The sequence below is a fragment of the Plectropomus leopardus genome, chromosome 1, assembly GCF_026936395.1.
Source record: "Plectropomus leopardus strain MGB_pleo_1.0 chromosome 1, ASM2693639v1, whole genome shotgun sequence".
Lineage (NCBI taxonomy): Eukaryota > Metazoa > Chordata > Actinopteri > Perciformes > Serranidae > Plectropomus > Plectropomus leopardus.
In genome coordinates this window covers 16,014,429-16,030,129 of record NC_142176.1, presented here as the reverse complement: position 1 = coordinate 16,030,129, position 15,701 = coordinate 16,014,429, and the positions used below count along the sequence as shown (strand labels likewise).

At 42.6% G+C, this 15,701-nt stretch overlaps 1 protein-coding gene across 11 annotated transcripts in view; it reads left to right on the top strand.

Annotated features, from left to right (window-relative positions):
- baz2ba (bromodomain adjacent to zinc finger domain, 2Ba) overlaps positions 1-15,701 on the top strand; it is a 100,821-nt gene that overhangs the window by 26,750 nt on the left and 58,370 nt on the right. For all 11 annotated transcript variants that reach the window (XM_088076329.1, XM_088076340.1, XM_088076307.1 and 8 more), the window contains exon 2: positions 9,017-9,059. In XM_088076329.1, the coding sequence (XP_087932455.1) occupies positions 9,017-9,059 (43 nt within the window). The remainder of the gene's footprint in view (positions 1-9,016; positions 9,060-15,701) is intronic.

Genomic DNA, 15,701 nt, shown 5'->3' with positions numbered 1-15,701 from the left:
AGAAGGTTATCACTTTATGGGAGCTGAAAGCATCCATTTAATGTGGTCTTTAGTGAGAAGAAACAAAAAAATATGGCAACATTATGAATGCTTTTCTTCTCTTAAAAAGAAATCATGTAAGTGTTATTTGGCTTCATGAAACAGAAACATTCAGGGTCTCTTAACATTAGCGAAGCCAGGCTCAGATCGGAACAGCATAAAAATGATGTTGTTTTCCTGAGAGAAACAAACAGTATGTTTTGTGTTGTTTTTCTCCCCTCCCTGTCCGTCTCGTCGAGGTGCCCATCATTTTGTTTCAGCAGGAACTTGATTATGGAAATGTCGACGAGGTCTGGAAAACCTGCTATTTAGTTTGATGTTTTCCACACCTCGACATTCTCAATCTGTAGCAGGGGGCCTGTATTTACACTTTTCTCTGTAAAATCAACCATGCTGGCTGCGCTCAGATGGGAAAAGGATACTGGAAATGGAAAAGAAATAGGAAGAAGGTTTCGGATGTGGGAATGGGAATGATATTAGTTTCTCTATTGGTGTGCCTCCTGGGTCAGTGGGGTTCTTGATGATACTATAGAATAGCTTGTAGCAGGCAAGGGAGCTGTGAGCCTTGGTGGGTGTTAAGACGCACGTAGACACACACACAAGCACACACACTTGCTGTCAGAACACAGGCATTTACGCATAGGGACAGGACACACACACAGACACACACACACACACACACACACACACAAATGCATGAGATTGCGCCTCGACAGCCCCCATTTATTGATCTTCTTCAGCATTTAAAATCTGGTCACTGCTGCCACAAAGGCTTTTTATTTTAGCTGTGCTGGCAAAGCCTGCTCCCAGCAAAGCCAGAATTTTAAATATTTAACTCCTACGGAACGCCATGAGAAATGACAAGGATAGAGGAAAAACAAATAGGAAAGCAGTTTTGAGCTGTGCAATTGCTATATGTGTATTTGTTCAGGGCCATGTTTTATGTAAACCGCACTGGTACAATCAGCTCTCGCTGTGTCGGCTGTGTAAGCGCTACAGTTTGGAGTGAAAATCTGCATATACAGCAACCTTTCCATCTTTTGTTTCTCTCCAGAAAAAGTTACCGAAAGAAATAAGCATTCACTCTAAATTTAACTTAACTCAGTACTGACCTACATGGCCTCACCTTGTTAGCAGCGCATGCTGAAATGCTAGCAGTCATTGGATTAGTCATTGTTGGACGTGGGACAAGCTGCTGTTTTTAGCTTTTTAAGGTTAAAAATGGATACTCATGTGCAAAGAGGCGACTCAACGATGTCTAATCCACAGAAATCCTATAGCACGCATTCTCACAGCCATTACCATCTCTTGCTCTGGGTATAGTGTGTTTCTCTGCTCTCACTGGACTCAAAACAAGGTATTTAAACATTTATTCCCCTCTTTTCTTCTAAGGAAGTGTTCAGTTAGTCGCAGGTGGTGTGGAGGAAATGATCTGCTGAGCCCTGTTCACACCACATTTCGAAATAATTTGTCTCGAAAAGGTCAAAGCACATTTCAGTGATTTCAAAACGCTTCCACATTGTCGTGAAAATTTATGTTGCATTAACTTTACATATTAAGAAAAGCCACCAGGCAGCCAAACCTGCCAGTTGAACCTGCTGCTGTTGTTGTTTTTCTCTTGTCCAGCTATGAAAGCCTGGCCCTGCTCTGTCTTTGGCATTGTCCCGCTTTCCCCCTCTCTCTCTCTGTCCGTCTGTCTCTCTCACACTCTGTCTGTCTCTCTCGCGCTCCCTTTCGCTTGTGCTCTCTCATTCTGAACGATGACACTGAGAGACAGCTGTAACGTGAGACGCCTCTCGATCCTGGCAGGGGCTTCGAAAGCCGAGGCAGAAGGGAGGGAGAGGGCCTTTATCTGAGACTGGGGGCGCTGACCTCCCTCGTTCCCCTTCTCTTTTTCCTCCTCCTTTCTCTCCCCGTCTCCACGTCTGCTAGCATATTCTATCCTCCCCCCACAAACAGAAGCCAAGACTGCACTCTTAAAAAAAGTGGAAACATTGTCCCCCTCATCGCAAAAACCTGCTGAATGAATTGTTGCTGCGTGTTGCCTTTAAAAATCAAGCATTCCCCATCTTTTGTCTGAGTAAGATGCATGCAGCTCTTGTTATGTTGTCAAGGGTTCACAGAATATAGCGAGCGATAATTGAGTGACATATGCATGTGATCCGTATAAGGACACTTATTGTGTGCGTGCATGTGCGTGTGTGTTTGGATGTAGATGGAAACATCCACACCATCCCCCGGACTCCAGGCTATGGCTGCTAAATCCTCTGTGAGAGCTCCCGTGTGTAATCCAAACATTTAGAGCTAATTTAAGCATGCAGACAGGAGCAGCATCCTTTAGGAAACAACAGCTCTCTCTTGCTCTCTCTCTCTCTCTCTCTCTCTCTCTCTCTCTCTCTCTCTCTCCCTCCCTCTCTGTTGCTCTCTCCATCCTCAACTGTGTGTACATGCAGTGTACTACTCTGTGTGTGTTTGTGTGCACATGTCTTGTTGTCGCTGGAGGGAAATGAAAGCACTCAATCACTCACCTGTCAGAGTACTTCAAATTCTGACCATAACACACACACACACACACACACACACACACAGAGAGAGAGAGAGAGACACATATGTGCATACACTCTTACCCCTGAGGGTTTGACAGGACTGGCCCTTTATTGACTCCCTTGATCAAGGAGACAGCAGATCCATTTAATAGAAGCTCCACACTCATACACACACACACACACACACACACACACACAGGCATTGAAATCAAAGTGGATTCACATCTGCTCTCCACTCAGCTCCACTGTGGCATTTTACCCTCTTACAGCAGAACTGGTAGTCATTTAAAATTGAGGCTGTATTGGTTGTTAAATCTCAAAAGCCAATGCTAATACATCGGGATGTCATCAGTTATGTGGTTTGTGTCACCATTAGTAACGCCACCCTGAATCAGCAGTATTGCTTTGACTGGAGGGTGGCCACCATGTTCCCGTTGCAAAGCTGTACCACCACAGGGGTTATATTACCAGCAGTAATCACAGAATGAGCAACGCTCTTACGTGACTCAGGTGGTGTGCAGTAGGGGTCGATCGATATTGGTTTTTCAGGGCCAATACCAATACTGATTGTTTGTAGTTAATGAGACTGATGACTGATATTTGGAACTGATATCCATTTACAATAAAAATCAGCTGTCAAAATTTTGAACATGGAATATAAGAAACTCCAACATAAACCTTTATTTAAATGCTTTATGCAAACTTTTAAAGTACAAGTTCCTCCCATGCTGACAGTTTCTTTACACGTTTTGATAAACTAATTTTTTCGGTGATCATTGAAATAAATACTGATACAGATAATCATCAAAATGCCAAGTAACAGTCCCAATTATCATCCAGGTCGATAATCTTGTCGACCGCTACTGCACAGTGCAGAGGGGCCCAGGCTGACATTAGCTAACCAGTTAAAACTGGAGGAACGGCAGCATTAATTTGATTCTTATTTCATATGTTCATATTTGATTCGTATATAAACTTACCTGGATGATCTGGGGATGATTGGCACTACTTCCACACTGTGTGGCCCAAAGAGTAAGTTTAGTTTAGTTTCACTTTCGACTTGCGTGGCTGAACTTCAGGTTTAGTGCTCTGCTTACCTCAGTAGGGATACAGTTTTTTAATTGTGCAGCTCTTCTAGACTTCAGAAATGTTTTTGGACCGAAAAGATCAAATCCTGTGTACGAAAGGTGATACTCAAAATAGTTATCCATGTATTTACAGGCATCTCTTTGTCTTTTAAGTCAATAGAACAAAGTCATTTTGGGCCGCAAGGCATCACATGACGGTGTAAATACACTGTTCAACCACTACTGAGATTGGCCTCAAAACCCGGCGCACTTCCTGGGGACGTCGTGGACAGTGGGCACTATGTTTCCATCATAGATGTATTATAGGACCCAGTTCATTTCTATGAGAGCTGCTCATTGGTGTATGAGGCCAAAAAAGCTCTTTTTTTGGGTACATAATACAATCTAATACCCAATCTAATATGGCCCATAAGGCATGTGCTCTAGAGACTTGCGGCGGCCGAGCACGGCCAAGTGTGCCTGTGCGGGTAACTTCCGCCCGTAAAGCGACTAACTTCCGGTTTTGTGCTTCGCTAGCATGCATGGCGATCTACAAAATTAGTCTTGCGGCTCTTTTAGACTTTCCAAATGTTATCAAACTGAATTTCTTAAATCGAGATAGTAAAATGATATGTTTCGTAGGGATTTTTGATGCACACAAAAATTTATTTACTGATTTACAGACGTCTCTTTCCCGATGTAAGTCAATGGGAAAAAGTCTTTCTGGGCCGCAGGGCATCACTTGGCTGACTCGGACTGTGTAATTCCACAGCAAAGTCACCAGAAGAAAAAGACATTTACCTCACAAAACATTTAAATTTAAATGGATAACACCGAAATGAAAGGAAAGGACTTCAGTGCTTATGTCATTTTATGTGTTTATTTCCTCCTGTATCTGTTAGTCACTGGTTAATGGTTGTCGGGTTATCGTGAGCAAAATTAACTGTAACTGACATCCCTACTAAAACATGTTTATCATTGCAGGGAAGGTCAACACCTTCCTTGTCACAGTTGCAGCGTCATCACATCAAAACAACCCTGATTTGCCTCTTCACCACATGTTGAATTGTTGTATGGAGGGGGCAATCATGTCATGATACAAGCCCAGCCCAGGCATGCTCACTTGGCCTTGGCCCCTGCGCTGCCCACTTGGCCGTGTTTAGTGCTGAGTGTTTTGGAAGGCCAGTTAGCCAAGAGGGTGCTGGGAGGAGATGTGACAGCTGTGTTGGTCACGGCTACTCTGACCTTCACACGTCATCTTGATGGATCATCAGGCCTGTAACGATACACCGAACCTGTTGTGTGGGCCTGATTATCCACTGGTGATGATCTGGTCACATACTGTACTGATATCATTGTTCCAGAGTGCAACTGTGTGAACAGTCACCAGCGAGGCCTGGTTGTGACTGCATGTGAATGAGATTTATCTTTGCAGAGAAAAGCAAGAGAAGGAAGTGGATTGGCTAATGCAGCAACAGGCTCTCTGCCATTAGGAGAAGAATTATCATGGCAACACAAAAACATGCGTGCATACACAGACAAAAAAGACTGACGTTCACATTCAAGCCTACTATTTCATATATATATATATATATATATATATATATATATATATATATATATATATATATATATATATATATATTCTACCTCTTACAAATGGATTGCGCTAATGTTCTGAGCTTTTCGCCGGTCTCAAAGCGCTTTACCGTGTGTGTGTGTGGCGTGCCCCGTTCCCTTGAGATGGCACTTGCTCCATCAAGTCAAGGAAGAAACCATTTAGTGGAATGACAAACACACACAGCACCGGGAGGCTGGGAAGATTTGAATTGCACTTAGACAAACGTTTCTCACACAAGTTCTTTATTCCTCCGCCCGCTCCCTACTTTGCCCCGAACATACACTTACTCACATACAAAGGTAGCTGCACAGAGATTCCATTTTGTCAGCTTTCAGCCCCAGATCATGTCACAATAAAAGATGCTGACCTGCAGTTAAACACTGCCAGTAAATCACAGGGCCAAGAAAGCTGGGAGAAAAACTTATTTTTAAGCAGCAAGAGAGACCACACTGGGGGTGTGTGTGGGGAGGGTGGGGGGACAGATAGGGTAAGAGAGAGAGAGAGAGAGAGAGAGAGAGGAAGAGAGAGCTTCTTTGTGCACTGTGTACTGGCATTGTGTGTGATGAAGAGATGAATCACTGCTATTTAGGGATTGGTTTCCTGCAACTGATTGTGTGACGACTCGGTGGCGGACAGACTGTCAAGACTTGCCTGTTTTGTTCTGGGGGCTTCAGGAAAATGTCTGCGGCCAAGTCTCGCTATAGCTCACTCCCACAGGGGCCGGTGTGCCAGAGATCAACAGAGACAACAGAGACAAACACCTCACCAGTGTCGCTCCTCTAACAAGGCATCAAATATTAAAAAGCAAAGGATTTTAGGCCAATCTCAATATGTGTATTTTCAGAGTACACTTGTTTTCCATGCTCAAATAGTTTTTTGGCTTTTTTTTTTGTAAAGGAGGCTCATATAAAACATGGTGACCTTTCTTTTTCTTCTTTTTTTTCTTTTTCTTTGTCTTTCTCTGCTTTCTGTGGCTGCCACAAAAGTCCGACCCTTGTATTTAACCCTGCGCGGATGCTTGAGAGCCGCTGTATGAATCTTAAAGTAAAGTCAACATCTGTGTGGCTGAAGCAAAGGAGGGGGGGGGGGGTAGATTAGGGAAACCAAACAAGACAATTCAGAGAGACGTCATAACAGCTCTGTTATACACTGTCCATGTGCAAGCATGCCTGGAGTGTAAATGCAGGTAATTATAACTTTGCAGTTAGTTCCTGTTTTTTTCTGTTTGTGTTTCGCCTTTCAAGTTAATTAGATGGAAATGACTAAGTAATGATGCCTATAATAAAACTGACATTTTGATTATTTCTCAAAAAGTAAAAAGTTCACTAACATAACTTAGGGCAGTAATTTGTTGTATCATTTTGGCTGTTACAGGTTTGAACAAATAGCTTTGTGCTACTTAAAAAAACATGATTGCATGTGTTTTCTCATTGAATGATTATTTAGGTAAACCTTTTTGCATTTAGATAAAATCATATTATTCTGACTATTTCACCCATAACAGTATGTTTATTCTATTATGTGGTGGTTAACTTCCTTTTGACAAGTTTTTTTTATATCACATAAAGCTGAAACAATTAGTTGACAATTCATTATTTGGCTAAAGAAAGCTGTAACTTTTTTTTTTTTTTTTTAGATTATTTTTAGGCTTTTCCTTGCCTTTATTATAGTGCAGTTACAGAGTGACAGGAAAGGGGGAGAGCGATGGGGATGACATGCAGCAAAGGGCCACAAGCTGGAATCGAACCCAGGCTGCTACCAAGGACTCCTGCCCCTCCTACATAGGGAAGACGCTGTACTCACTAAGCTAGAGGCTACCTCAAGCTGCAACTATTTTGCCAAATAAAGTAATTGTTTAAGTAGTTTTTCAAGCAAAAATGTTCCCTTCTTTCTGCTTTTCAGTTGTGGTGATCTTTTTTGTCTTATGTGGTAGAAAACAAAATATCTTTACAAATTATGCAATTTGGTGGCTTCATTTTTAGCTTTTTAAAGATTTTAAGACACACATTTTTACTACTTTTTGGCATTTTTTGCCAAACGATTAATTGAATATAATCTGCACATTAATTGATAATGAAAATAATTGTTACCTCCAGCCCTTACTTTGTATATTGACATGATTTATGAGGAAATAGCAGTTGAAGAAGGGTACAGGCGTTCAGTCTTAGGAAGAAAAGTGTGTGTTTTGTGATATTTTATCCATCTGGCATTGATGTAAAACTGGTAAGATCTTACAGTAAAATGAGGTTAATAGACTAACAGCCTGATTCTCAGTCAGGCAAATGATGGCAGACAGCACTGGCTTTCTTATCCAGTGTAATTCACCTGCCTCGTGGCTGGCAAATCATTTTCTGTGCTGAAGCCCTATGAGCAGAGATCCTTTAATCATCCACTAATAGGCTTTTATGAAAAAGCTGAAGATGAATTCAGCCTACCTGGCTCTCTGTTATCATTATCACTGCGATGAGTTATCAAAGTATTTGTGTGTGTGTGTGTCTGTGCATGCGTGCGTGTGTTTGTCAGTCTGTCTGTGTGTGGATAATGAAGGGAAACGTTGCAGTTCGATCAGCGCGGTTATTATCAACACAGCCACTGTAGGTGATTTCTCTTCAATGATAAATTGAGCTGTAATGACAGATGTGTGTCGCATGATGTGCCATAGACTTTGACATGACTGTAGGGCATCTAGAAAGACAAAACCACTTAGGCTCATTATTTGCAAAACGCTTATTTTGTTATTTTACCGTGGCAGCCATTCAAACATGTGACTTTTACAGGAATTACTGAAAAAAGTCACCTCTTTTAAACTGTGTGCAAGATTTGGTCACTGAATTAAAAAAGTAGAAATTATATTTGTAATAGTTAACCACATTTGAGCTCCACCAGACTTGATTCTGTTGCTGGTGACCAGATGGATGTGTTTACTGTCAACACAACCTTGTTAGATAGCTACCCACACATGCTATAACACTGTTGGTGTGTCTGGAAATGTCTATCAGAGCCTGGCTCCTTGTGTCTGTGTGCATGTGTTATGAAGACAAGTTTGTACGTACTGTTTTTGACATGATCTAACCATACTGACAAACTGCTGAGAACTCCTCGGCAGAGCATCAGTCAGATGTTATTCACATCCAAGAATAAGTGTATTAGTCAAAATAAATGTAAAATCTGCCTGTGTTTGCTCTCTGTGGTATGATATGCATAGCAGGGTGGCGTCTGTTATGGTGAGCTGCTCAGATTAGGCTGTAAGAGCACAGGAGGGCCTTCGAGACAATGCATGAGAGATGGGCGTGAGAACACGGGTAAGGCTTGGTTCTCTGCAAGAACTGTCTTGTGTTTGGGGAAAATATCCTCACACTCAAAGCTCCAGTGTCTGGATCCATTTCTAACAAACAGGTTTTGCAAGAAAGGGCTCGGGGAGAAAGAGACTTTTTGTGTATGTGTGAATATCTTTCCGTGCGTGTTTGTAAGTGCGCCGCCACAGCTGTGTTTCAGACGTCACTGTATTTTTTGTTTGATGTGTCTAAAAAGCAAAAAGCTGTGTGACTGTAACTTTGATATCCAGGGGTAGTTTTAGGGGCTTCATCCCCTTCAGGCTTTCAAACAGAAAAACTTATCATAATACAGCATATAATCTAGCATAATATAAATTAAAGCATGCTGGAAAAACATTTTGCTTCCATAAGTCAGGCTTTATTTTTAACCTGAACCACATTGATCTTTTGTTTCTGCTTTTTCTCCAGGTGTTACAGCAGTTATGTCAAAGAGCTGAAGACATCTCTAACAGTGAGTACACAGTATACTAAACCCATCTCCTCTTCTTCCCCCTGTGCCGCTGGTATATGTATTTTTTGTGTGTTACAAAGTAGTCGATGCGTGACTTTTTAAAATATATATTGTCACACACTTCTGCTTTTACAGTTTTGTTTTTTTTTTTTTCACGGCACGCCAGAACAAACTTGCAGACTCCTCCAGTTTCAGGCCTAATTTGATTTTCATTCATTCAGTGAAAGAGGATGTTTTTTTTCTCCCCCAATTAAATTTAACAAGAGCCCCTTGAAAAGCAGTTGTTATGATTACATTACAAATTCGGGGTTCATTCAGTGAATCAAGCAATTAATTAGATTTCTCCCATTCTAATCAGAATATTTGTCTGAAACGTACGCGCCTAATAAACATCCTTTGACTTTGCTATCTGTTCAGAGCCAACGCTGAATGTAAATGGTTGTTAACCGTGCCCTACAGTGCTTCTAGGTTAGGATCTTGAATTGTGTTTAGCTGTTTATGTGTGTTACTATGTGCGGCGTTAATCCCCTCCTCTCTCCGTCCTTTTCTTTCTCTTTCTCTCTCTTTCTCTCTGTTGTCTCGCTGTGTGAGAGTGAGCAGTGCTCAGGGGCGCGGCTGCGTCCTCAAGGCTTCACTTCACGCACACCAAGGTGGCAGTTTGTTGTTCCATGCACAGACAATGACTTGCACTTTTCTCTCCTGCCTGACTTGATGGCCTTGTGCCTGCTAGTGTGTGTCACCAGATCAAATGGGATCTTTTTATGAGAGGGTTTTTACTGAATGCAGAGCTCAGGGAAATACTTGTTTTCGCCGTGACTGGCTCTTTAGCCTTGTATGTTACCAGACCTGATTCTATCTGCTGCTTCTTCGCCGGCTGTGAATGATACATTATATCCCCCGCAGCTTGGTGCGAGTCGGTTGTATCATTTGTGATAAGTATTGATGAGTCCTCTCTTGGGGAATCAATTTCTAAGGGGTGGGGGGTGGGGGGGTGTTGTAGATCAACCCCCACCACTGGCTGTTTCTAACTGGTGTCTTGGCTGCCTGACTTTTCCTGCAGCCCCACAGAGAACAAGCACAGCAGAGCGCAGGGAAAGATGGAGCTCATCCAAACAGCTATGGTGTAATTAGCTGACATTTGTTGCTTGGAAGACAAGAGAAGGAAAAAGGAAAGAGCTGCTCAACTCAAACACCCAAAGGAATATGCAAATGTTGAGAGAAAATGAAAGAAAGACAGGGAAATGTGTCTAATAGCATGGAGATATAATTATATTACATTCACGTAAGTGAGTGTGCATGTGTGTGTTTGTGTGTGTGTGAGTGTGAGTGTGTGAACCCATTGAACTCTATGTGAGTGTATTTGTCTGTGTTTTGCCACTAGAAGGCACGAACCGCTGGTCTCCAGAAAGGACTAATAAATATATTAGCGCTCTCTCTGCTTGTGAGATGAACCTTTGTCTGCTGTTTAGCGTTCTTGTTTTGTGGAGCATGTCTTCAGGTATTCAGCCACATCAGCGAGGCATTACACAACCCGAGCTACACACAGTACCCATGTGAAGCAGCCATCCACAACTGGGATGATTCTTTCGTTCCAGGAAGGTTGTGCGTGTGCATGTTGGCGTGTGTGTCTGTGTTGCGTGCATGCATTTAGGGGAGCGAAGTGCTATAATGCATGTGGACTGTCTGTGCTTAAGCCAAGGTGCTGCGTGAAGGAGCAGCAATGCTTACGCAGCCCCATCTGCTTGATCCAAGCTTGAAATGCAATGCCTTTTAATGACAAAATACTGAGGAGAGGCTGGGAGGTGTGCAGAAAAAAGGAGGAGTGTGTGTACAAGTGTGTGTGAATGAGTGAGTGAGGGTGCGTGTGTGTTGTGTGAGTGTGAAATAGAGAGGAATAAAGGGAGAGGGAGAAGGAGAGAGAAAAACATCTCGAAGGTCAGGAGCAGCGGGCGGCCGTAGGGGAGAGACACGTGAGACAGAGATAGTCTTGCGTCAGCCCCACAGCAGTCCGCTCTTTATGTGTGTGTGTGTGTGTGTGTGTGTGTGTGTGTGTGTGTGTGTGTGTGTGTGTGTCCTGTGGGGCCAGCATTTCCATCCGCATCCCACCGTGTGTTACAACGGAGCAGCATGCCAGTGTTTCTATTCTGAGAGTCCTGATATGCAAGGATAGATAGATAGATAGATAGATAGATAGATAGATAGATAGATAGATAGATAGATAGATAGATAAGGCCTTTTACACAGAGATCATGCTATAGAGCATCTACAAAGTCCCTTCTTAATGCCTCCATTGCATTTTTACACAGAATCAATCAAACAACGGCGGCATCATTTCGCTCCAGTGTGTGATTATACATCGCATTGCGGCTTTGCGGAATCAAAAAAGGTGTGACGGCCATGACTTGCAGCACAACAGCGCCAGCCTCTTGTGTGACATATGACATACGCGCTGGAAGCACTTTTTAAGCAATAACAATAGAAAAACATATCAATCACAATCATGTACCCTCTCAGTTACATGGCAGCTGATCTCGTCCTCTGCTCGGAGGGTAAGGAATAGGGGTCGACAGATTATCGGGGCCGATATTTGGCATTTTGTTAATTATCTGTATCAGCATTAATTAAAAAGTGCAAATAAAGTGTCAGCATGGGGGGAGCTTGTACTTTGTAAAACCTCAGGGAGCTATTTTTAGTTTTAGTTTTGATTAAACATTTGCCAAAGGCATTTAAGCAAAGTTTTGTGTTGGAGTTTGTTATATTGCAAATTCTAAATATTGACTTTTTTTTTTTTTTTTTACTGTAAATGCATATGGATTCCAAATATCAGTTATCTGTCTCATTAGGTAATAATAAACAGTATCGGTATCGGCCCTGAAAAACCAATATCAGTCGCCCCTAGTAAGAAATCTCATCCTTTTCACATTTAAGGCCCCTGTTCTTCTTCTTCTTTGGATTAGCTGCTAATTGTTTAGAGATCCTTTTTAAATCTCATGCAATGTGGTCATCATCAAAACATCAGACTCGCCCTAACCACAGCCACATTTTTCTGGCTTTTACACAGACCTCATTTTGGCGCTGTTACTACCTCTGTTCCCGGCTCAGAGGCAAGACAACTCTGTCCCTCCTTTCCGCGATTGTACGCTATATATAGAACGGCGAGGTGGCATAACGCCGTGATATTCCCGCTTTGAACAGGCAATGTAAAAGCACCTATAGATGGATAGATGGATAGATAGATAGATAGATAGATAGATAGATAGATAGATAGATAGATAGATAGATAGATAGATAGATAGATAGATAGATAAAAGATAGAAAGATAGAAAGATAGATAGATATTTGTGCAGACATGTTGTACATTACAAATTACTTGGAGGCAGTCAGTCACTGAACTACAGATAATTTTTTACATGGCTCTTGTGACAGTGGAAGGGGAAATTACACCTTCTAGCCTGAGGGGAAAGAATTTGTGTGTCTCGCTGCCTGTCACAAGACCTGAATAGGGTTTCATCAATCCTAGCAACTACTATCATTTTTCAGCTCTTATTCATGAGCCCTCTTTGTTTCTCACAGTGCCTTTTTTCCCCTTCCCAGTGCCCTTTAAACTGGTGCTCTGTTAGATTGGGCAAGTGTTAGAGATAACGCCTAAACATTTAGTACTTTGCACTTGCCTCGGAGCTAAGATTGTTAAAAAGCTGCTGCGAGATTGTCCTCGGGATAGGGAGCAGCATGGATTCAACGAGACACACTCGCAGCATTAGTTTGGGCTTACCCATTCATGCCTCTCTGTCTCTTTCACTCTCTCCGCATAAGACAACACCGACCATTTCCCCCTCTACCTCCCTCGGTCCAGGGGTCTCAACAGGGTTCAGTCCTCTAGCCAGACTTTTCATTCACCCCCTTTGCCAAACAGCCTCTGCTCTCCTTGTCCCCATGAAGGGCTGCAGCGTGGGGCGAGGCTGCTCTTTTACAGACCCTTGTGCCATGAATCACTGCTCGCACCCGGGGAGCCTCAGTCCACTCGGGGGCTGCCTGCCCGCACGATAATGTGCGTGGTCATGAGGGGGCCATTTTGAATGGAGGGCCAGACAAAACACGAGCTAAAGAACCCAAGCTGTGAGCTTTCCCAGAGAGGGCAACAATGGGAGTGGGTCTCTGTGTGCATGTGTGTGCTAATGTGTTTGTTGTTGTAGAGGGGAGATGTTGGACACACAATGCAGAGTTTTGGGTGTCATAATGTAACATAATTGCATGCCGGTAATTCATGAAACATTAGCAGTAGACCTTTAAACCCCCATACATCACAAACCTTTTAGCCCCACGCAAACGGGATTGCAATATGAGCTCCTTGGACTCGGCACTTATGCCTGTTTTGCAGTTAGGTTTGAAAACAAGAGATGGTCAAGCCTTTGCCACCACCCACACTCATCTACCAACCTTCCAATCACATCATGTTCACTTTATATCAACTTTAATTGCTGGATCATTAATTGAAAAATTGGTGATGTCTAGATGGGTGTCATTTTAGAATATTTACATACTGTAGCGTGACAATTTTTGCTGTTTAATGGAGCAGTGTGTAAGATTTAGGGGGATTTCAGTGTTCCCCACAGAATTGGGATCTATGGGTGACGGTTGCTGATGACAGCAGGGCAGGTGTCAGCAAACTTTCTGTTATTTTAAATCTTGTGTTGTGTGCCTTTTTTTTTTATCATTCTGTGATCCCTCTCTCAGTTCAGACATTTTTATAAGTCAGTGAACGCAGTGCAGGCAGGACTCATGAGTTCTTTTTTTTCCTCACCATCACTTTGTGAAGTTTGAGTTGTGGGGTCAAAGTCGATCCGGTTAAAGCTGATCAGATCAGATCGATGTACGAGAGGAGGAGGCGAGGTAATCTAAGTTTTTAGATTCAGTGTAATCCAGAGTAAACTCTGCACTCAGGTCAGTCAGGCAGGAGTGTGGTGCAATGAATAACCGAACGGTATACCACCAAAAATGTAAAATCAATACACGGCGGTAGATTTTTTCATTATAAATGAATGTGAGGGAAACCCTGGTTTAAGTGACACCCAGCAGTGAGGATTGCAGATTGCAACCAGTTGAAACTCCTGATTAGACCTTTTTCAGTATCTGTTGTCAAGGAGGGTCTGAGTGGGAGCCATATTATCTGCAGAGATCTCTTCCTTTCCATAACAAAAAAGACCCGATGATATAAACCAGTAAAAACAATAAATAAAGCAATTTCACTTTCCTTCACTCAATTTAATTTCACATTAAAGAATCTATGTTTTACCAATGCTGCTCGTCATGAAGGGGCTGCTAAGCACAGGGGCTAATGCGAAAACACAAAAGGCCCTATCTCATTTTTTGCATTCTCTGTTCTGGCTAATGTCTGTACAACATCACGATCCCCGAAGACCAATGTCAATGTAGATATATAAATGACTCTTTTTAAGGTAATGAAAACACAACAGTTCTTTTTTTCAGGTGATTATACACTAAGTAAAACATACTTATTATATTAAATTCCATTTCTGTCAATATATCTTCTAAGTCCTACACATTGGACCTTTAAAAATGCATTGTTTTAAAGGTCCTTAGCCACACAATGGAAGTTTGCTATAATGAATTTGTCACATGGTTTATTGGGTTTAAAGGTTAAAATCTGCTTGTATTCAATAACATTTTACATTTAATGTTTGTTATCCTCGCTGGTTTTACTGTTGTGTGTACTGAAAATACACATTTTGCTTAAATGTTTAAAAGCATAATCAAATTTGTTAATATGACTATTAGTAGCAGACCACACACACTCTCACAAGCTCTCTCTGTCTCTCTTAAACACACACGCGTGCACACACACACACACACACACACACACACGCACACGCACACACACACACACACAAACCACTCTCGCTCTCACCCGACGCCAGCTGTTGCCCTATGAGAGCCTCCAGCTTTATTGGGTCTATCTGCTGCGTTTATGGCCAAACCACATCTCTTCAACTGTCTCTATTCCTTGGCCCCTGCCTCTACCATGGCCCCTTGTCTCTTGACATCCTCCACAGCTTCCTGCCCCCCTCTAACCCCCTCCCCAGATCTTCTTTCCTCTTTCCCTACTTCAAACACCCACACACCAAACACATAGTCCACTATGGAGCTGGTTTTCTGACTTCAGTGTGTGCCTGTGGCTGAGAATCGTTTGTCTCTACCGGGCCTGTGTGTCCCAGGGCCTGTCGGCCAGGCCAGGTTGTAACCTGGATACAGCTGCAGTCCAGAGGAGCCATTAGCAGTGCCAGGAGGCCCCCAGCTCCCAGTGAGGGCTCATTACTGTATTTGTGCAGTCACACTTCTCCTATGAAACACAGCAGTGTGCCTGGTGAAACTAGCCAGGACATAGAGCCTCGGGGAAACCATTACTGCTCCATTTGGAGTTCTGAGAGAGACAGAGAGAGAGGAAGAGACAGAGAGAGAGAGCGAGAGCAAGGTTTCATCGAAAGAGAAGAACAAATACTAAGAACGATATTAATCATTAAACACATCCAGCTTTTCCTGTACTTAACTGTGAGAGTGTGAGCACTGTGTTTATTGGATTTTATTTGCTCTTTGTTCAGTGTGTGTGTATGTGTGTGCATGTGT